Source organism: Aotus nancymaae, unplaced genomic scaffold (genome assembly GCF_030222135.1).
Source record: "Aotus nancymaae isolate 86718 unplaced genomic scaffold, 86718_ANA_hifiasm-v0.15.2.pri h1tg000028l, whole genome shotgun sequence".
Classification (NCBI taxonomy): domain Eukaryota; kingdom Metazoa; phylum Chordata; class Mammalia; order Primates; family Aotidae; genus Aotus; species Aotus nancymaae.
The window spans coordinates 36,747,650-36,770,313 of NW_026988441.1; the positions used below are offsets into that span (position 1 = coordinate 36,747,650).

The following is a 22,664-nucleotide window of genomic DNA, read 5'->3' on the forward strand; positions in this document are numbered from 1 at the left end:
ACAGGTGTGAGCCACCGAGATCGTCTCATTTCTTTATCACAGCATCCTCATGAGCGAGGCCCATCACTATCTCCTTTACCCAAAGGTGAAAATGAAGGCTTCTAGAAGCGACCTGCTACACCCACCCAGTGGTAGAGGCCTGCAGCTCAGCCGACCACCTCCCTAACAAACCTGTTTGCTTTCTTCTGGTCCAGAGGGACTGGATCAAGTTCAGGTTCAGACCCAGACTCTGCAGGCACCTGCAGGGGAGTCAAGGAGGAAGCTGAACTGGCCTAGGGGGCTACACCTGAGGGGGGTTTCTCCGGAGCCAGCAGGGGTTACAATTGGGTAGGGTTCAGTGTGTTCCTTTCAGGTGGAAACTCAGCCCCAGGCCCATAGGAAAGGGGTCCAAGCTCCAAAGAGAAGCCTCCAGGACCAGCCTGGGGATGGAGCTGCAGCCACCAGGACCTGGAACCGCCTGGAACCCCCTCGCCTCGCCCCCAGCCCAGCCCAGCCCAGCCCAGAAAGGACACAATCCTGTGATTGGTCCATGGGTTCCCGTTGCCGGAACTGAGGTCAAGAAAATGGGAAGGAAGGAAGGGAGCGGGTAGGTCCAGTGAGGAGGAGGGTGAAATTTATATCTCTGCCCGGGGCTGGGTGTTTGCACCGCCATGGACACGACCAGGTACAGCAAGTGGGGCGGCAGCTCCGAGGAGGTCTCTGGAGGTATGAGCAATGGGACCGCCTTATTCCTGCCCCAGTGTCTAGGGTTTAATGGGGGAGGGGAGGGGAGAGCCAAGACGGGCCAGGGTCGTGGGTGCAGAAGAGACACCACAGGATACAGAGCCAGCTGGACCAGGGTCCAATTCCAACTCTGCCACTTAGAAGCTGTGTGACCATAGGCAAGTTACTTAACGTCTCTGAATCTCAGTTTCCTGGGAGAAACCCCGGCCTCCAGGACTCAGATCTGGGGGACCCAGCATTCCGTCCTTCTTCTCCCAGGGTACTGGAGACGCTGGGAGCACTGGAGCCGGAGACCCCTCTTCCTGGCCCTGGCTGTCCTCGTCACCATAGTCCTGTGGGCTGTGATTCTGAGCATCCTATTGTCCAAGGGTGAGTGACCCTCAATGGGGAGGGGTTGCGTCTGGCCCCCCTGGAGACACGAAACCCCCCACTCCATGGCTCTCTGCCTGGGTCTGAGTGTGAGCAGAATGTGTGTACATCTTCGGACCGTGTGCACTCACGCGTGTGCACATGGCGTGCATATGTGTGCAAGTCGCCGCGCCTTTAATTCCAACGGCGTGTGCGCACATCGTGTGCGCTGTATGCCTGCCGCGGAGTCGGGGGACCACGCACCTCCCGAGCGAGGGGAGGATTCCCGAGTCCCTGGCCTCGCCTTCAGGAGCCTCTCTCCACAGCCTACATGGAGTGCGCAGCGCTGCTCGGCGGCCAGGACCTGCTGAGGACAAACGGTGCGTGCAGAGCGGGACACCTGGGCCCCCAGGGTGTGCGAGGTGGGAGGGCCTGAGACCCCGGAGATGGAGTCTCGGGTGCGTGGGAGCCTATGGTCCCCGAGGCCGACCCCGGGGTGGGGAAGCGGGTCCCCCGAGTCCTCCCAAGTGACCCGGCGGCCATGCGTTTTGGGGCGGGGGTCGTTCCAGCCTCCAAGCAGACCACGGTGCTGAGTGCCCTGAAAGAGGATGTCGGAGCCTGCCACAGCTGCTGTGAGGGGGCGCGGCCGAGGCTGTGGGCGCAGAGGCGGAGGCTTGTGACCGGGATGGGAGGGGGACCCGGCACAGGGCCTGCCGCGGGTGGGGCGGGGCGGGGTGGTCTCCAAAGTCCCGCCACATCCTCGCCGCCCTGGCCACTCTCTCCACGCGGCTCCCAGGCTCGGGGACACAGTCGAAGCTGCTGACCACGCGCGCTGAGCTTGGGGAGGCGCAGGCGAAGTTGATGGAGCAGGAGAGCGCCCTGCGGGAACTGCGTGAGCGCGGTGAGAACCGGACGCGACCCCAGCAGCCCTGAGCCCTGGCCGCGCCCAGCGACAGTCCGACCCCGACCCCTTCCTGAGTGCCGATCTCTGACCCCGATTATGCACCCCGTCCTGACCCTGACGCTGGACTCTGACCTTGACCGCGACTCCTGGTGCCGGACCCTGCTCAGTTGTAACCGCCCTTGACCCTGTGCCATCCTGGGCGCTGGCACCGAGGGTACCATGACCGCGGACAGGGTTCTGATCGTTAGCTAGTCATGACCCTGCTCCTGGTCCTGACTCCAGCCATAATCCCCGCTCCCTTCACCCCGTAGTGACCCAGGGCTTGGCCGAAGCCGGCAGGGACCGCGAGAACGTCCGCACTGAGCTGTTTCGGGCGCTGGAGGCCGTGAGGTTCCAGAACAGTGAGCGAGACCGGAGTGGTGGGGGCAGGGCGGGCCGTGGGGTGTAAGTGGACCCTGCCCCTCTTGGACCTTGGCCTGGTTCTGGGTCTCCATCCCTGAGCCCGCGGAACAGAACCCCTACCCCCTGCATCCTCTCGGTGTGCTCCTCCTGGATGCCCTCGACCTCTGTGACCCTCGCCACCTCGCAGGCTCCTGCGAGCCGTGCCCCCAGTCCTGGCTGCCCTTCGAGGGGTCCTGCTACTTTTTCTCTGTGCCAAAGACCACCTGGGCGGCGGCGCAGAGTCACTGCGCGGATGCCAGCGCGCACCTGGTGATCGTTGGGGACCTGGATGAGCAGGTGCGCGGGAGGCGTGGCGGGGTGGGGAGGGACGTGGCCAGGAGGCGGGGCAGGGCGGGGCGGGGCGGACTCCGCAGGCTCAGATGTCCCCTCCTTTCTAGGGCTTCCTGACTCGGAACACGCGTGGCCACGGTTACTGGCTGGGCCTGAGGGCTGTGCGCCAGCTGGGCAAGGTTCAGGGCTACCAGTGGGTAGACGGAGTCTCACTCACCTTCAGGTGAGGGAAGGGCTCCTGGTAAGACCTGGGGAGGGAGACAGGTTAGACTCCAGAGGACATGCTTTGGCCAGATCTCAGGGACCCCTTGGCTGGGGCTCCATGCTTAGGGATGAGCAGGCTGGATTCCAGGAATGTCCTCAGGTTAAATTCTGGGCGTTAAAAAGTTATCGGCCAGGCGCGGTGGCTCACGCCTGTAATCCCAGCACTGTGGGAAGCTCAGGCGGGTGGATAACCTGAGGTCAGGAGTTTGAGACCAGCCTGACCAACATGGTGAACTCTGTCTCTACTAAAAATACAAAAATTAGCCGGGTGTGGTGGCACACGCCTGTAATCCCAGCTACTTGGGAGGCTGAGGCAGAAGAATCGCTTGAACCTGGGAGGCGGAGGTTGCAGTGAGCCGTGACTGCACTCCAGCCTAGGTGACAGAGCGAGGCACCATCTCAAAAAAAAAAGTTATATCCCAGGTGCATACTCAGTTTAGACAGTTGGGGTGTCTAGAGTAGAGCCAAGCAATAAACAGGCTAGAGCCTGGAGAGGAAGGGGGGACCCGCGTTCATCCTCAGTCTAGTTTCCCAGCAACACCCCTCCTCAACCACTGCAGCCACTGGAACCGGGGAGAGCCCAATGACTCTCGAGGGCGCGAGGACTGTGTCATGATGCTGCGCACGGGGCTGTGGAACGACGCACCGTGTGACAGCGAGAAGGACGGCTGGATCTGTGAGAAAAGGCGCAGCTGCTGACTCCGCCCAGTGACCCGGAGCCACGCCCACTGCAGCACTTGGTATCCCGGGGCCTGCTCACCTCCCTGGCTCCTGGAGCTGATTGCCAAAGAGTCTTTTCCTTCCTCATTAGCCAGTACTGAGTCCGAGAACCACTCGGCCCAACAGAACCCTGTCCAGTCCAGTGCCTGGGCTCTGGGACCTCCGTGACAACCTCATCCCAACTCCACACACGCAGACTCAACCTAACCTCCGTTAGCTCCAAAATCCCTGCTCCTGGGTCCCGGTGATGTGACTCACTTCTCTTCCTAGCCAAGGTTAGGTGACTGAGGGCTGGAGTTGTCCGGTTTTCTCGCATTTTCCATCAAACTGGGAGCTGTTTCTGCAGCCTGAGGAAGCATCAATAAATACTTGAGAAATTAATCCAGGTTCCTGGCTCTGGCTAGATCTTCTATGCTTTATCCCAGGTGTCCTAGTTTAATCCCTACAAGGGACCCCTGACCTCTCTCAGTGACCTCTTGGCCTTTGGTGGGTAACTTGCACTGGGTCAGGAAGGCTTGAAGATAGGGGCAGTTTCCCATGCTACACCATTACTTCCTCAGTCCTTAGCATGGGGCTTGGCTCAGAGGGTGCTGGGGACACAGAAATGGATCAGAGGCAGTTATTGCCCCTGGGACCTCTGTATTCTGGTCTAGCTGGGCACAGGAACCAAGTGACCAGTAATTTAATGGAGGAAAGCATGGCGAGGACACCTGATACATTAAGAGGGACCGCCTTTGTCCCTGGGGAGATCGACTGTCCTGAGATACTGCAGTGGTGGCACCCATCCTTGAGAAGACTGTCACCCCGTCGCGGAGATTATGGACATCCTGAGACAAGCCCTTGAGGCAGGTGGAGGACAGCGTTCCCTGATGGAATGAGCAGGTCCCTTCTGCTCCATGCATCTAGGGCCTGTGACCATTGGATGGATCGGTCAGGAAATACATTCCAGAGAAGGGGGTGGATTTTCCAAGGGATAATGGAATTTGAGTAGATGAAGCTGAGAAGGTAGGACTTTGGAGGCAGAAGGCCCAGGAAGGGAAAGGCTGAGAGAGTGAGCATAGTGGTGCATGCTTGTAGTCCCAGCTACTCAGGAGGCTGAGGTGGGAGAATCGCTTAAGACTAGGAGTTTGAGAATGCGGTGAGCAATGCTCATGCCTGTTTATAGAGTCACTGTACTCCATTCTGGGCAATGCAATGATACTATGTCTCAAAAAAAAAAAAAAAAAAAGAAAAAAGCAAGGCTCAGAGGTTGGAAGGTATACAGATGGCTGAATTCACACAGGGGTGTGTTACATAGAACCTGGCTTTCTCAACCAGGGACTTTTGATCTGAATTCACCCTATATTCCCAATTACTTGCTTCCATCAGGGAGAGTTAGGGGCTCTCCAAGAATTTCCTATGAAGACAGGTTCAACAGGGGAGTGACAGGTTGGCAGCTTTTAGTTCTGTGCAGAACTGAGTCTAGAACTACACACTTCTGGGAGCCCCCAGGGCTGCCAGACTATAACAGCATCAGCTGAGCTGGAAATAGAAGGAACACCATCACATTCCCCGGCCAGGTGGAAATCTTCATCGCGGTAACCTGTCAACCCCCCAGTCCTCTGATCCTTCTATATCTGCAGTCTAGAGCAGGCACTGGGCAAGTCCAGGAGCTCATTGACTTACCTACTGGACCGAGTGCAAGGCTGCTGGACTACCAGACACAGTTGGCTTGGAGGAGGGTTTGAGTTTCCCACCACTACTGTAATGGATTTCACTGACCGAAAATCAAGGTCTAAGGATGTATTAGTCCGTTCTTATGCTGCGAACAAAGACATACCTGAGACTGGGTAAGTTATAAAGGAAAGAGCTTTAATGGACTCGCAGTTCCACATGGCTGGGGAGGCCTCACAATCATGGCGGAAAGCAAAGGAAGAGCAAAGGCACGTCTTACATGGCGGCAGGCAAGAGAACGTGTGCAGGGGAACTCACGTTTGTAAAACCATCAGATTTCAAGACTTATACACTACCACAAGAACAGTATGGAGCAACCGCCCACATAATTCAATTATCTCCACCTGGCCCCACCCTCAAGACATGGGGACTATTACAATTCAAGGTGAGATTTGGGTAGGGACACAGCCAAATCTATCAAAGGGAAAATGTTTCTTCGCCTTTTCCAGCTTCTAGAGCTGTTGTCCTCAAACGTTTCTTGACTGCTGGACTCTTCTTCCATCTTCAAAGGCAGTAGCATTTAGCTTCAGCCATGGCAATGACTTCTGTGTCAAATCTCTCTCTGCATCCCCCTCACAATCACCTTTTGTTTTGGAGACAAGGTCTTGCTCTGTCACCTAGGCTGGAGTGCAGTGGCACAATCATAGCTCACTGCAGCCTTGATCTCCTGGACTCAGGAAATCCTCCCACCTAGCCTCTCCAGACTTTGATTTTCAGTTGGCTTTTGTTTTCCTGAAATATTGGTGGTGCAAGAAACACTATTCTAAAGGATGACAGGTAGCCGAGTGTGATGGCTCACGCCTATAATCCCAACACTTTGAAAAGCTGAAGTGCGAGAATACTTGAGTCTAGGAGTTCAAGCCCAGCCTGAGCAACACAGTGAGACCCCCATCTCTATAAAAGAATAATTTTAAATTAAATGAGCTGGGCATGGTGGCACATGCCTATTAGTCCTATCTACTCAGGATGCTGAGGCAGGAGGCTTGAGCCCAGGAGTTCAAGTTTACGATGAGCCATGATCACATCACTGCAGCAGTCTAGCCTGGGTGACAGAACAGGATCCTGTCTCCATTAAAAAAAAAAAAAAAAGGTGGGTGCAGTGGCTCATGCCTGTAATCCCAGCACTTTGGGAGGCTGAGGCAGGTGGATTGACTGCCTGAGTCAGGAGTTTGGGACCAGCCTGGACAACATAATGAAACCTTGTCTATATCAAAAATACAAAAAATTAGCCAGGTGTGCCTGAGGTCTCAGCTACTTAGGAGGCTGAGGTGGGAGGATCACTTATGCCTGGGACGTGGAGGCTGCAGTGAGCTGAGGTCATGCCACTGCACTCCAACCTGAGTAACAGAGCACGACCCGTCTCAAAAAGAAAAAAAAGGCTGATGGGGGTGCAGGCAGTGGCCTGTGCCTGAGAAGCTGTGTGACATTTCCCAAGAGCCTGATGGGACAGAGCCCAGACCCAGGCTGAGCCCCGTCAGCAGTCTCAAGACAGACCCACTTTCCTGGAGTGTCCAGGGGTTCTGAGAGAGCCCCTATAAGACCTGAAATATACCTGTGACAATCCTGGGGGACAACAGCAATTGCATAGAGCACCGTGAAAGGTCTGTAGCAGGTGGAATAACGCCTTCCCTGTGCTAATCCCTCAAATCTGTGAATACGTTACACCTTGGGTAGGTATCACAAAAGGATTTTGCAAATGTGATTAAAGTAAGAGTCCTGGCTGGGCATGGTGGCTCACACCTGTAATTTCAGCACTTAGGGAGGCTGAGGCAGGTGGACTACTTGAGGCCAGGAGTTCAAGATCAGCCTGGCCAACATGGTGAAACCCCATCTCTACTAAAAATACAAAAATTAGCCAGGTATGGTGGTGCACACCTGCAATCCCAGCTACTTGGGAGGCTGAGGCAGGAGAATCTCTTGAACCCAGAAGGCAGAGGTTGCAGTAAGCCAAGATCGCACCACTGCACTCCAGCCTGGGTAACAGAGCCAGACTCCCTTTCAAAAAATCAATTTAAAAAAGGAGTCCTAAAATGGGGGAGATTATTTTAGGTTAGCTAGGTGGGCCTGATGTAATGCCAGGTGCCCTTAAAAGTGAATGAGAGAGACAGGAGAAAGTCAGAGAGGTAGAAGTCCTCCAGAAGCAGGGGCAGAGCGTGTGATGTGAGGGCTGCACACACCATCGCTGGCTTTACAGATGGAGGAAGCGGGCCAGGCGCAGTGGCTCACATCTGTAATCCTAGCACTTTGGGAGGCTGAAGTGGGTGGATCCCCTGAGGTCAGGAGTTCATGTCCAGCTGGACAACATGGTGAAACCCCGTCTCTACTAAAAATACAAAAAGTTAGCTGGGTGTGGTGGTGCATGCCTGTAATCCCAGCTTCTTGGGAGGTGGAGGCAGGAGAATGGCTTGAACCCAGGAGGCGGAGGTTATAGTGAGCCAAGATTGCACTACTGCAATCCTAGAACTTTGGGAGGCCAAGTTGTGAAGATCTCTTGGAGCCACGAGTTCAAGACTAGCCTGGTCAATATAGGGAGACCTCATCTACACAAAAACAATTTTAAAACTTAGCTGGACATTGTAGCACATGACTGTGGTCCTAGCTACTCAGGAGCCTGGGGTGGAAGGATCTCTTGAGCCCAGGAGTTGGAGGCTGCAGTGAGCTATGATCGCACCACTGCACTCTAGCTTGGGCAACAGAGTAAGACTCTGTCTCAAAAAAAGAAAATGTAGAAAAGGCCCACAAGCCAAGGACATCAGTGGCTGTCTCAGTCTGTTCAGGCTGCTGTAACAAAACATCATAAACTGAGTTACTTCTAAAGAACACACATTTTTTGCTCACAATGCTGGAGGCTGGGAAGTCCAAGATCAACATGTTGACAGATTCTGTGTCTTGTGAGGGCTCTCTTCCCGGTTCATAGATGGCCATGTTCTCACCATATCTTCACATGGTGGAAGGGACAAGGAAGTCCCTGGTGACTGATGAGGGCACTAATTCCATGCGTGAGGGCCTCACCCTCATGACCTAATCACTCCCCTAAGGCTCCACCTTCTAATACCGTCATCTTGGGTGTTAGGTTTCAACATATGAATTCTGGAAAGACACAGACTTTCAGACAATAGCAGCCACTTCTAGAAGTTAGGTAAGGCAAGGAAATGAATTCTCTCCTAGAGCTCGCGGAAGGATGCAACCCTGCCAGTATCTTAATATTAGTCCAATGGGATCAATGTCAGACTTCTGAGCTTCAGAATATCGAGATAAGTTTGCGTTGTCTGAAGTCACTAAATTTGAGATAATTTGTTACTACAGCAATAGCTGACTAATACAAAAGCTTAGCTGGAGCTCACCCATATCACAACAGTAACCACTGTGACTATTTCATAGCACGCCTTAATAGGTCTGTAAGTACCTGGACACCCCCCATGGAAGTAACTCAACTCAATGAAAACCACTGGAAATACCTGCAATAAACCTTTAACACCCGTAACGTGTCAGTTACCGCCTGAGATATAAGTGTAATCCTCTCCTTGTCTAAAAATATACACAGGCAACTTATCTAGGGGATCCACATGTCTCTCTTTGTCTCAATCAGTCCTAATTTTCACTTGACCCATGTATAAATATTCTTCTTGTCTTTTTTTTTTTTTTTTGAGATGGGGTCTCACTTTGTCACCCAGGCTGGAGTGCAGTGGCATGATCTCGCCTCACTGCAACCTCTGCTTCCTGGATTTAAGCCATTCTCCTGCCTTAACCTCCCAAGTAGCTGGGACTAAAGGCACGCACCACTACACCTGGCTAAGTTTTATATTTTTAGTAGAGACAGGGTTTCACCATGTTGGCCAGGCTGGTCTCAAACTCCTAACCTCAAGTGATCTGCCTGCCTCAGCCTCCCAAAGATTATAGACATGAGCCACTACGCCCGGCCTGTTCTTTTTAAAAAAAAAACAAAAAACAAAAAAAAACAAAACAAGGTCTCCTTCTGTTGTCCAAGTTGGAGTGCAGTGGTACAATCACGTTCACTGCAGCCTCCAACTCCTGGTCTTGGGCCATCCTTCCACCTCAGCCTCCTGAGCAGCTGGGACTACAAGTGCATGCCACCATGCCCTGCTAATTTTTAAAATTTTTTTTGTAGAGACAAGGTCTTGCTATGTTGTTGCCTAGGCTCAAACTCCTGGCCTCAAGCTATTCTCTGGCCTCAGCCTCCCAACGTGAAGGGATTATAGGCATGAGCCACCCCAGCCAGTCAACTTCAGCAGTTCTAAACCCAGGTGGAGGGACTTATTTTAGAGCAGACCAGAAGAGGTGGAAGTGAAGCCGGAAGTTGGAGCAGATAAGGGACAAAGGCAGGAAGTAGGAAGTGCTAACACATGCGTGCTTGATAGCCTATCTTTTCATGGGATGAGATGGGGGATTGGGGAGCAGGGTTTGAAGGGTCTCTGATATTTGGAATTGCAGCGCCAGGAAAGCAAACAAGAGCCCCTGAAAAGAAACAAGCAGAACGTTGGTGATTGCACCACAAGGGGTCTCTAGAGATGTCGTCAGACAGATGGAGAGAGCTGGCGGGAGAGGAAGTGCAGGTGGGTAGCTGGGGGTGGGAGGGCGAGTCTGCAGCAAACAAGCGGCACTTCCGTTCATGCAATCATTTTCTCATCCACAAATATTTCTCGAGCACTTATTTGATGCCAGGACCTGAAGTTCTAACAAAATACAAGGTCAGGGTCGCTCGACACAGGAACTTGAAAAACCTAAGGCTGAAGGAAAGCAGCCTTCCACCAGCGAGTGTGGACTGGATGAGCCTGTTTCCATGAAGTTCTAGGGTGGGAAAAAAAGTGCAAACAATGGTTGCCCAGGCGCAGAGATAGAGATTGCCTGGGAAGGGCCGCGAAGGACTTTCTGGGTGATGTTCTGCATGTGGGTGGGAGTTTGGATGACACAGACCAACGCATTTGTCAGAGCTTGAAGGAGACACACTTGAGATTCCTGTGTTTCATTTCATGCAACTATTTGCTTAATTTATTTTTTACTTATTTATTTTTTATTTTTTGAGACAGAGTCTCACTCTGTTGCCAGGTGCCAGGCTGGAGTGCAGTGGCACAATCTCGACTCACTGCAACCTCCACCTCCCAGGTTCAAGCAATTCTCCTGCCTCAGCCTCCCGAGCTGGGACTACAGGCGCACGCCACCATGCCCAGCTAATTTTTTTTGTATTTTTAGTAGAGACAGAGTTTCACCATGTTGGCCAGGATGGTCTCGACCTCTTGACCTTGTGATCCGCCCACCTCGCCTCCCAAAGTGCTGGGATTACAGGCTTGAGCCACCGCGCCCGGCCTTCTTAATTTATTTTTTATCTACAAATAAAAAGTGTGTGTATGTATAGTATACATATAATTGTGTATACATATAGTGTAAATTGTATACACTATATATACTCACACAATATATATAAATGTATGTATTTATATGTTACATTATACATTATTTATATAATATATGCAATAATATATAATATGTGATATAATTATATTTTTAATATATAATTATATATAATGATATATCATATATACCATATTAATCTTATTAATTATATATTTATGTATTATATAATTATATTTTAATCATACATAGCATAATATAATTATATACATATTAATAACACATGTAATATAATACATAATATATAATATATAATGATGTATATTATTGTTATGTATAATAAATATATTATTATATATTATATTATATATTTTATGATATAATATATATTTATATGATATAATATATTATGATACTATATATTTAGCTAATATAATATGTTATATCATAATATTTATATAATACATATATTATAACATATTGTATCACATGTAATGATATATAATATATATTTATATTACATATTATATATTATGTACCTATGTATATATAAATAAATATATTTACATAATATATTGGAAATAGATATATTTATAACATATTATATAATTATATAAACAATAGTATATAATTATGTAAACAATTATATATTACATAATATATTTATTAAATATATATATTAAATGCATATAATAATTAAATATCTATTAAATAATTTTAAATTTTTTATTATATTTTATGTTACATAAAAATTAAATAATATTTACATAACATACTGATAAATAATATATTACATAATTATAATTATATAACATAACATATATTATATAAATATGATATGTTTATATTATTATATTTATCTTTTTTGCATAGGTATATTATATGTTTTACATATTTATGTATGTATGTTATATATTTATTATTTATTTACATATTTATATAAGGTATCATATATTATATAAATTATATATTTATATACTATTTGTTTTATATAATAAATTGTATATATTTATATGTAACATAATTATACATTATATATTTGCATACATAAATTGTGTGTGTATATATATATAGTGTACAACATGATGCCTTAATATATCTGTACCATGTGGAATGGCTAAATCAAGTTCATTTTTTAAAATTTTTATAATTTTAAAATTCATTTTATTTTATTTTTCAGACAGGGTTTCTGTCACCCAGGCTGGAGTGCAGTGGTGCAATTATGGCTCACTGCAGCCTTAACCTTCCAGGCTCAAGTGATCCTCCCCCTTCAGCCTCCCGAGTAGCTGGGACCACAGGTGTGAGACACCACACCTGGCTAATTTTTGTATTTTTTGTAGAGACAAGGTTTTGCCATGCTGCCCAGGTTAGTCTCCTGGGCTCAAGAGATCCTCCCACCTTGGCCTCCCAAAGTGCTGGGATTACAGGTGTGAGCCACCGTGCCTGGCCAAATCAAGCTTATTAACAACATATATATCACCCTGAATATTTATCTTTTTTGTGTATGGTGAGAATACTTAAAATCTACTCTCTGGGGGCCGGGCGCTGTGGCTCATGCCTGTAATCCCAGCACTTGGGAGGCAGAGGCAGGCAGATTACCTGAGGTTGGGAGTTCGAGACCAGCGTGGCCAACATGGTGAAACCCCGTCTCTACTGAAAATACAAAAATTAGCTGGTTGTGGTAACTCACGCCTGTAATCCCATGACTTTGGGAGGCCTGAGGTGTGGGGACACTTGAAGCTAAGAGTTAGAGACCAGCCTGGGCAACATAGTCAGATTCCATCTCTTCGACAACAACAAAAAATGTGTTTTAATTAGCTGGATGTGGTGGCACACGCCTATAGTCCCAGGTACTCAGGAGGCTGAGGTGGGAGGATCCCTTGAGCCTAGGAGTTGGAGGCTGTAGTGAGCTATCATGGTGCCACTGCGCTCCAGCCTGGGTGACAGAGCAAAACCCTGTCTCTAAAAAAAAGGAAGAAAAACAAAAAACGAAAGAAAAAATATTCTTATGGTTACCCCATCTGTCCTGTCCCATCAGACAGAAACTTAGTCCTAAAAATAAAAATCATTTTTAGAAAACTGTTTTTGAGATAGTGTTTCACTCTGTCGTCCAGGCTGGAATGCAGTGGTGCAACCATAACTCACTATAGCCTTGACCTCCTGGGCTCAAGTGGTCCTCCTACCTCAGCCGCCCGAGTAGCCAGGACTACAGGCACACACCACCATGCTTGGCTAATTTTTTTTTTGTACAGATGGGGGTCTTGTATGTTGCCCAGGCTGGTCTTAAAACACCTGGCCTCAAGCCATCCTCCTGCCTCGGCCTCCCAAAGCACTGAGATTATAGGTGTGAGCCACCATGCCTGGCCAAAAAAATTTTTTTAATTAAGAAAAAATAAAAACACATTTGGCCAGGTGTGGTGGCTCACATCTGTAATCCCAGCACTTGGGGAGGCCAATGCGGGTGAATCACCTGAGGTCAGGAGTTCGAGACTAGCCTGGCCAACATGGCAAAAATCCCATCTCTACTAAAAATACAAAATTTAGCTGGGCATCGTGGTGGATGCCTGTAGTCCCAGCTACTCAGAAGGCTGAGGCAGGAGAATTACTTAAACTTGGGAGTTAGAGGTTGCAGTGAGCTGAGATTGCACCACGGCACTCCAGCCTGTGCGACACAGTGAGAATCTGTCTCAAAAAAAAAGGAAGGAAGGAAGGAAGGAAGTAGGTAAGGAAGGAGAAGAGAAAAGAAAATCATCATAGTAAAATGTTGGGTTCGGGTCGTGCTGCCCTCCTGGGGCCCACAATCTGGCAGAGACAGGAAGAGGTGCTGAGGACAGATAGAAAGGGTGTGCCCATGTGGTGAGGTTTGACATGAACAACTCTGGAAAAGCAATGCCCCCTCCACTGCATTTCCAGCCTGGGGAATGGGGTCCAGGGAGAGAAAGTAGGGTCTGCCTTGGAGAGTCCAAAGGGGACTTGTGCTGGGAAGCAGGGCATGGAGGCAGACAGGGACACCTCCCAGATGCTCCCTGATTCTTTTTAGGGGGCATCCCCACCAATAGCCCCCTGAGCGACCCCAGGGCAACTCTCTCTGGGACTCAGTCAGCAAATTGCTGGTGATCTTGGAACCCAGCTAGGGTTTCCTGGGTAGACCAGCCCCATGGTGTCCCCACTTTCCAAGAACATGACTTTGAGACAGAGTAGTCTGTTCTTATCAGCCTCCCACCCCTCTCCCCCTGATCCCAGGAAACCCCCTCAGATCCCAAGGGCTTCTTCCTAGGAAGGCTGGGGAGTGTGGGGAAGTCCCCAGGGGGCTCTCCGAAGAGGGCAGGCACAGTCTCCTGACAGGTCTGTCCCCCAATCCCCCATGAGGATTCTTACCTTTCCTGTCTCTTTTCTTTCTATCCCCAGAGCCAGACACAGCTCAGAAGGATGAATGTAGCATATGCCAACGAAAGAGTCAGAGTTTTGGCGGGCATGGTAGCTCACTCCTGTAACCCCAGCACTTTTGGAGGCTGAGGCAGGTGGATTATTTAAGGCCAGGAGTTCAAGACCAGCTTGGCCAAACCCTGTCTCTACTGAAAATACAAAAAATTAGCCGGGCATGGTGGCATGCACCTGTAATCCCAGCTACTCGGGAGGCTGAGGCAGGAGAATTGCTTGAACCTGGGAAGAGGAGATTGCAGTGAGCCGAAATCGCACCACTGCACTCCAGCCTGGGTGACAGAGTGAGACTCCATTTTAAATAATTAATTAATTAAAAATAAAATAAAATTAGCTGGACGTGGTGGTGCATGCCTGTAGTCCAAGCTACTCAGGAGGCTGAGGTGGGAGGATCGCCTGAGCCCAGGAGGTTGAGGCCGAGGTGAGCCATGATCATACCACTGCACTCCAGCCTGGGCAACAGAGCGAGACCATCTCTCCAAAAATGAAACAGAAAGGCAGGCCATTGCCACTGGAGGGGCGTACAGAGGAGGCAATGGAGAGGGGAAGGTGTCAGCTACACACAGCCTTGTAGGCTGCCAGGTTGGGGGCTGGTTAATTATGGGAGAGACGTTTTTCAGGAAACTGCACTAAAAATGCTCCTGTGTATTGAGAGCCTCCCCATATCTGGCATTGGGCTGAAGGCTTTATGCACACAGCAACCTATGTGAGAGAACTGTGTTTATCCCCATTTTACAGATGAGGAAACTGAGGCCCAGAGAGGATTAAGTCACACAGCAGCAGGTAAACAGGCGCAGCTGGCCTGGGCCCCCACGGCCTTTACTCACCCACATCAGGGGTTACCCACTGGGGACAGTGACCAGGTGTGTCCAGCAAAAGAGGCAGCATCCTCCCGACACACACTGTCCTGGCAGACCCAGAAACTGGCACGAGAACAGCAGGGATGGAGGAGAAAAACACGAGATCCCACACCAAATTCCTAGGGGTCTGGGGGCCTGGCTGCCTGGGTTTTTAAGACACTCAGCCTGGGTCCCTGAGGGTGGGGTCTGGGGGCCTGGCTGCCTGGGTTTTTAAGAGACTCAGCCTGGGTCCCTGAGGGTGGGGTCTGGGGACCTGGCTTCCTGGGTCTTTAAGAGACTCAGCCTGGGTCCCTGAGGGTGGGGTCTGGGGGCCTGGCTGCCTGGGTTTTTAAGAAACTCAGCCTGGGTCCCTGAGGGTGGGGTCTGGGGGCCTGGCTGCCTGGGTCTTTAAGAGAATAAGCCTGGGTCCCTGAGGGTGGGGTCTGGGGACCTGGCTTCCTGGGTCTTTAAGAGATTAAGCCTGGGTCCCTGAGGGTGGGGTCTGGGGCCTTGGCTTCCTGGGTCTCCAGGAAGGTGAAGGCCTGGGTCTGTGAGGCTAGAGCCTGGAGTCCAGAATTTTGGGGTCTCTGAGGGCATTTGGAGAGAAATCCCCAAATCTCCCAGGCTGTGCCTGGGCTGCTCTCTGGAGTCCCAGGACTTGCTGGCTCAGCTCTCTGGTCCCTGGAAGTATCCTGGGGCCTTGAGGGGAGGGGACAGGGAGGCAATGAGTAGGGGGATCCAGGACCCCCGTCCTGGAGTTCCGGGGGGCCATCTGGAGGGAAGGGTGCGGACAGGCCCATCTCTGTGTCCCCTCTCATCCTGAGGACTCCCGGCCACACATACCAGTCCCCGCAAGCTCTCCCCGCCCCACGGCCACAATCCACACCAACAAGACAGCTGGGCTCCAGATCCCAAGGTTCCAGGAACGCAGAAGTGCAGCTCCAGGCTCTTCTCACCCCACACACCCCTTTCCTCTTCCTGTTGGTGGGCTCTCTGCCTTAGTGAGGGTCGGGAAGGGGAGGGAGATGGATGCGTGTGACTGTGACTCCGGGCTGCCCTTCTGGCCCTGCTAGGAGAGGAGCACAGGATTTGCCTCTGGGGGTCCCAGTCCCAGGAGGGACACCTGGGCTTGTAGAGCTTGTAGAGCTCAAAAACTCCAAATTCCAGCTGGGCGCGGTGGCTCACGCCTGTAATCCCAGCACTTTGGGAGGCCGAGGCGGGCGGATCACGAGGTCAGGAGATCGAGACCATCCTGGCCAATATGGTGAAACCCCATCTCTACTAAAATATAAAAAGTTAGCCAGGTGTGGTGGCGAACGCCTGTAGTCCCAGCTACTCAGGGGGCTGAGGCAGGAGAATCGCTTGAACCTGGGAGGTGGAGATCGAGCCATTGCACTCCAGCCTGGTGACAGAGCAAGACTCTGTTTCAAAAAAACAAAAACAAAAACGGTTATGATGGTAGATTCTATGTTATGCATATTTTGCCACAACGTAAACAAACCAACGCATGATCTAGGATCGTGTTTTCAAAGCAGTGCTTCTCAGCCACGATGACTCCTGGCTACAAGTGGTCAGAGATGCTTCTAAACATCCAACAGTGCACAGGACGGCATCCCAGCAAGGAATCATCAGCCCCAAAGTCAACAGTGCAGTGTGGGAGAAACCCAGCTTTGAACACACCTCCTCCTGGAAGCCCCTCTGGATTTGACACACCTCCTGCCCTTCCTCCCCTTCCTCCCCATCCCCACACCCTTTCCTTCTCCCCATCTTAACCCCAGGAGAGGTTAAACAGATAGGGGAGCCCAGGGCTGCGTCAGGATGGAGTTAGGGTCAGGGTTGCCAGGCTCCATCCCGTTGGGACACAGAGCCAGGTCCTGTCCCCAGTATGGAGGTTCCGTGATTAGAGCCTTGGGCGTGCTTTAGTCCTGTGCCAAGCAAAGGTTAGGGCTGGGATCAGAGCATCGTAGGGTGAGGGGATCGAGTTGTAGCTGAGCCGGAGTTACGGTCAGGGCCAGGGGGTGCTGGGATGAGAACTCTGCTGGGGATGGTTTAGGGTCGTCATTGCCGGATACTCCAAGCTCCTTCCTTTTGAGTCCTGATCTAGGTCAAACGAGGAGAGAGACGCCGCTCCCCCAACGCTCAGAGGATCCCAAATCTGAAAGAAGAACCAACACCCACAGACCTGGGGCCCACATCCTCACCGCTTTCTGTTTTTTGCCTGAAGTGACTAGGAGGTGTGTTGACACCGCAGAGGGGACACAGGTGGGGCTGTCCCGTGACTGGGTCCCTGGGGTCCCAGAGCATTCTAGTGTTTGAGCTGCAGGCAGGGGGCTTTCGCACCCGGGAAGGTGGAGCCAGGGGAGGGGGCGTGGGTGCGGGGTGGGGCTGGGCTGGGGCGCCTGCGCTTCTAGAGCTCAGAAACACCAAACTCCGGCTGGGCACAGTGGCTTATGCCTGTAACCCCTGCTTTGGGAGGCTGAGGCAGGAAGATTGCTTGAGCCCAGGAGTTCGAGACCAGCCTGGGCAGCATAGTGAGACCCTATCGCTACAAAAATTTTTTAAAATTACCCAGGCACGGTGGTGCGTGCCTGTGGTCCCAGCCACTCAGGAGGTGAAGCTAGGAGGATTTCTTGAACCTCAGGAGGCTGAAGCTGCAGTGAGTCGTGATCACACCACACTCCAGCCTGGGAGACAGAGTGAGACCCTGTCTCTAAAAAAATATAGATGATTTTGTTCTATAGTTTAATTTGGCAGCAACAGATGCTGGGCACTGGGATTATTTGTTTGTTTGTTGAGACAGGGTCTCACTCTGTCACCCAGGCTGCAGTGCAGTGGTGTGATCTCAGCTCACTGCAACCTCCGCCTCCCGGGTTCAAGCAATTCTCCTGCCTCAACCTCCCGAGTAGCTGTGATTACAGATGCCCGCCACCACTCCTGGATAATTTTTGTATTTTTTGGTAGAGACGAGGTTTCAACGTGTTGGCCAGGCTGGTCTCAAACTCCTCAGGTAATGCACTCACCTCAGCCTCCCAAAGTGTTAGGATTACAGGCATGAGCCACCACGCCTGGCCGGGCACATTTCTTAGTGTTTCGTGTGCATATTAACCATCTAATTTTCACCACCACCTTAGGAATTTGAAGCTTTGGTGATCAATGCGGCCTTATGTGAAGCACAGAGAGGTTAAGTAACTTGCCAAAGGTCACACAGCACTTCAACGGCAGAGCCAGGAATTTGAACCCAGGTAGTGTGTGTCAGGCATCTGCAGCCCTGGCCACTATGCCACCTAGCTTTCTATTTACTAAGACCCCTTGGCGCTTTGCCCACCCTCCTTATCCTCTTCAAAATGCGTCCCCTGATTCTTTACCCCCTCCTCACTCTCAACTGGGGAACTCTAAATCCCCATTCCTGGGTGGGCCACCTCCCATGTCCAGGGCAGAAGGGAGCCATGGACGGTTGTAGGCAGAGAGAAGACATGGGCAGGTGGTTGCCGTTCAGGGAAGAAACAGAGAAGGGCTTTCTTCTCTCACTCCAGAAGACGCCCACCTGTGCCCCGACAACCCACCTCCCAACCAGGGGGGGCAGCTGGGCTGACCATGCACTGGGGCTGAACGTCCCCACTGTGTCAGGGAGGGGCCTGGCTGGAATGTCCCCGGGACCCTGCCCTTCAGAACAGCTGGGACCATGCTGCCTTGTCTGTCACCCTGGACCGAGTGGCCCTTGGTGCAGGCCTGTTGAGTGAATAACTGACCCTGGTGGTCTGAGCCTGTTCGTTTTGAGCCCCAAATGTCCCCTCCACCTTGATCTGGCCGAGAATTGAGATGGTAAAGAGGGGAGGGAGGGGCTGGGCGTGGTGGCTCACGCCTGTAATCCCAGCACTTTGGGAGGCTGAGGCGGGTGGCTCACCTGAGACCAGGAGTTCGAGACCAGCCTGAACAACTTGGCAAAACCCCATCGCTACTCATAATATAAAAGATTAGTGGACGTGGTGGTGCGTTCGTGTAATCCCAGGTACTTGGGAGGCTGAGTGAGGCAGGAGAATCACTTGAATCGGGGAGGCGAAGTTATAGTGAGCTGAGATCGCGCCACTGCACTCCAGCCTGGGAGACACAGCAAGACTCTGTCTCAAAAAAAAAAAAAAAAAAAGAAAAGCGAAGAATTGGCCAGTGAGCACTGAAGAGGTCACTGGGGGCTGCTGGGTGGACATACGACAGTATTTGAGGCCAGGCCAGGTGCGGTCACTGGGGGATTTGTCTTGGGGGTAGGTGGGGTTGGGGACCACCCGGGGGGTCTGCCGTGGAGGCCAGGTGGAAGCGAGGACCCTGGCGAGTCTGTCTGGGGGGCAAGACAGGAGGTGGAGCCCCAAGGAGGGCTGTCATGGGGGCGGAATGGGAGTGGGGAGGCCCGGGAGGAGGCTGCTCCAGGGACAAGGCAGGCCAGGCAGGGGGACCTAAGAGGGGGTGTCGCCTGGTCCGGGGGTGGGGGGAGTAGCCAGGGGCAGCGGCTGTGGGGATGAGGAGAAGCAGGATATATTTTTAGGAAGAGCCAGGCCTCGGTGCTGGGTGAGGGGTGGGGTGGAGGATCAGGAAGTGCTTGGGCAAGGCCTGGGCCGGGTGGGGTGTCTGGGTGGACGGACGGACTGTCCCAGCAATGGGGACACAGGAGGAGGAGGAGGAGGAACACGGGAACACGGGGGTGAATTCTAGTTCCAGGATGGAGCTGGGATGGAGTCTGGTCTGATCCTTCCTTCCTTCCTTCCTTCCTTCCTTCCTTCCTTCCTTCCTTCCTTCCTTTCTTCCTCCCCTCCCTCCCCTCTCTTCCTCTTTCCTTCCTTCCTTCCTTCTTTCTCTCTCTCTTTCTTTCTTTTTTTGAGATGGGATCTCACTGTGTTGCCCAGGATGATCTCGAGCTCCTGGGCTCAAGTGATCCTCCCGCCTCTGCCTCCCCAGTAGCTGGGACCACAGACATGCACCACCATGCCTGCTAATTTTTATATTTTTTTTGTAGAGACAACAGCTTGCTGTGTTGCCCATGCTGGTCTTGAACTCCTAGGCTCAACTGATCCTCCCACCTCAGCCTCCCAAAGTGCTGGGATTACAAGCATGAGCCACCGCACCCGGCCAAAATTGTCCACATTTGACAGAATGCTATCTCACGTATCTTTCTTTTTCCTCTTTCCCTCCTTCCCTCCTGTTCCTCCTTCTTCTCCTCTTTCTTCCTGTCTTTTTCTTCCCTTCCTCTGCCTCTCTCTCCTCTTCCCTTTCTTCTTGCTGGTACTGAAACCTGGGACATTTGACCTGGGAGCCTCTTTGCTCAATCATCGAGAGACATAATCTTATGGTGGGGTGTCTGCTTGTTAGCGTCGGGTGGCAGGATCCCAACTCCAGGCCTTCCTTCTAACCCAAGAGGTCCTGCCTCTGCCTAGAGCCTTCCATGGCTCCCCAGGGCCCTATGCAATCTGCCATAGTGGCATAACGATTCAGTCTGCGATACCCCTGGTTCAAATCTTGACGCTACCGTGCACCTCCTTCAGCCCCATGGGAACTTTCTTCTTAGCATCTCTGGTTCTCACCCGATTCTCTTACCTGAGAAGTGGAGGTAATAATACCACAGACTTCACTGGGGTGTGGGGAATACCAGGAGAGGCCATGCGTGGAACGTTATCCGGGTGGCAAGCCCATATTTAGGTCTATGAAAATAGCGCTGTCAGCTGGTCTGCTTTCTGAAGAAAGTGTCTCTCTTCCTGCTTAAACCTCTGTCCCTGACGGTCCCTGCCAATCTCTCTGGTCGACCCCAACACAGTGGGAGGACAGACAGGCTCCAAACTCCGCTTCGTGAGTACGTATCTGTGTGCGTCGGGGTTGGCCCTGGGAAGCAGAGATCTAAGCACCCTTGGGCTGAGCCTCGAGGGATGACCAGGAAGAGGTCACAGCCAGAGAAGAAGGGAGGTGGTGGGCGGTGGTGGGGTGGGGTCCACAGTGTGGACAGAATCTGGAGGCATTCAGATTCTGATTTGGGGAAGTGAAAACAGGCCATCTGGTCTGAGATGAGCTTGGTGAGTGCGCTGGGCAGATCATAGAGGACCCCGGGGAGCCATGGAAGGCTCTAGACAGAGGCAGGACCTCTTGGGTTAGAAGAAAGGCCTGGAGTTGGGATCCGGCCACCCGACACTTACCAGTAGACACCCCACCAGGAGATGGTGTCTCCCAATGATTGAGCAAATAGGCTCCCAGGTCAAATGTCTAGGGTTTGAGTGCTAGCCCCACCACTGCATGACGGGGACAAATGACTTTCCCTCTTGGTACCTCAGTTCCACTGAGAGAGGTCCCACAGAATAGGGACACTCCCCCAGCATCCTGCCAGTAGGTTTACTGACCACCTACTGTGTGCCGGTGCTTTGAATACGCCCAATTTACAGATGAGGAAACTGAGTTGCTCACCCAGGGAGAAGCCGGGACTTGGCTCAGGTCTGTCCGGCTGCCTCCCCTGCAGCCGGAGTCCCAGGATGGTGACATCTCTGGACTCCTCTCACAATATCAAAAGGGCCAGCTTGAGCTGCCACTCATCAGAGCCTGGCTGCCCCACACCCCACCTCCCTGAGGCTCCGAGATAAGGGACTTACCTATAGTCAGGCAGCGAAAGAAGGTAGCCGGTGACCTCCAGGCCTGAATGACCCCAAGTCTCATGCTCCTCAGCACATAGTAGATGCTTTAAAGTCAGAGCACTTGGTCAGGCACGGTGGCTCACGCCCGTAATCCCAGCACTTTGGGAGGCTGAGGTGCGTGGATCACCTGAGGTCAGGAGTTTGAGACCAGCTCGATCAATATGGTGAAACCCAGTCTCTACTAAAATAAAAAAATTAGCCAGGCGTGGTGGCGCGCACCTGTAGTCCCAGCTACTTGGGAGGCTGAGGCAGGAGAATTGCTTGAACCCTGGAGGTGGAGGTCGCAGTAAGCTGAGATCGCACCACTGCACTCCAGCCTGGTGACAGAGCGAGACTTCATTTCAAAAAATAAAATGAAATAAAATAAAGTCAGAGGATTTGGTCGGGTGCAGTGGCTCACCTGTAATTCCAGCATTTTGGGAGGCCGAGGCGGGTGGATCACCTGAGGTCAAGAGTTCGAGACCAGCCTGATCAATATGGTGAAAACCTGTCTCTACTGAAATATTAAAATTAGCTGGGCTTGGTGGCATGTGCTTGTAATCCCGGCTACTTAGGAGGCTGAGACAGGATAATTGCTTGAACCCGAGAGGTGGAGGTTGCAGTGAGCTGAGTTCATGCCACTGCACTCCAGCCTGGGCAACAGAGTGAGACTCCATCTCAAAATAAGTAAAGTCAGAGCATTTTCCAGGTGCCCTGGGCACGTTGGCAGAGGAGAAGGCTGAGGTCTGGGTCATGGGCTCATAGCATTTCCCAGTGGGCCATGGCACAGAGTAGATGCTTCATAGACGTTTAGGAGCTGAAGACCCACTGTGCGCAGCACGGCACCAAACGCCTCAGGTATGTTGTGATCTCATTTGATCCTATCTTGGCCTTATGAGTTGGGTGCTGTCATCAGCCCATTTTACAGAGGGGAAAATTCAGGCTGAGAATGGTTGACTCCTTGGCTGA

At 51.5% G+C, this 22,664-nt stretch overlaps 2 protein-coding genes across 10 annotated transcripts in view; both read left to right on the forward strand.

Annotated features, from left to right (window-relative positions):
* The first annotated feature begins 579 nt into the window (after nucleotides 1-579).
* On the forward strand, nucleotides 580-4,078 carry LOC105706214 (C-type lectin domain family 4 member G). Its single transcript, XM_012436432.2, has 9 exons — nucleotides 580-705; nucleotides 982-1,092; nucleotides 1,398-1,451; nucleotides 1,641-1,703; nucleotides 1,868-1,972; nucleotides 2,287-2,376; nucleotides 2,565-2,713; nucleotides 2,815-2,930; nucleotides 3,532-4,078. Exons 1-9 carry the CDS (start codon nucleotides 651-653, stop codon nucleotides 3,668-3,670), a joined length of 882 nt encoding a protein of 293 aa, XP_012291855.2. The 5' UTR covers nucleotides 580-650; the 3' UTR covers nucleotides 3,671-4,078.
* Nucleotides 4,079-9,731: 5,653 nt separating this feature from the next.
* Nucleotides 9,732-22,664, forward strand: part of FCER2 (Fc epsilon receptor II) — a 30,307-nt gene continuing 17,374 nt past the window's right edge. The window contains exons 1-6 of one of the 9 annotated variants that reach the window (XM_064381976.1): nucleotides 9,732-9,978; nucleotides 14,954-14,998; nucleotides 17,159-17,288; nucleotides 17,875-18,061; nucleotides 18,186-18,296; nucleotides 20,855-20,890. The gene's annotated coding sequence lies outside the window, so the exon portion shown is untranslated. Of the gene's footprint in view, nucleotides 9,979-14,953; nucleotides 14,999-16,586; nucleotides 17,289-17,874; nucleotides 18,062-18,185; nucleotides 18,297-20,597; nucleotides 20,891-22,404; nucleotides 22,554-22,664 lie in introns of those variants that run through there. The other 8 variants (XM_064381978.1, XM_064381980.1, XM_064381979.1 and 5 more) reach the window with 8 other exon arrangements.

Coding starts and splice junctions, on each gene's coding strand:
- LOC105706214 (XM_012436432.2), top strand. CDS start 651: ATGGACACGACCAGGTACAGCAAGTGGGGCGGCAGCTCCGAGGAGGTC. Junction 706..981: donor CTCCGAGGAGGTCTCTGGAG/GTATGAGCAATG, acceptor TTCTTCTCCCAG/GGTACTGGAGACGCTGGGAG. Junction 1,973..2,286: donor GCGGGAACTGCGTGAGCGCG/GTGAGAACCGGA, acceptor TTCACCCCGTAG/TGACCCAGGGCTTGGCCGAA.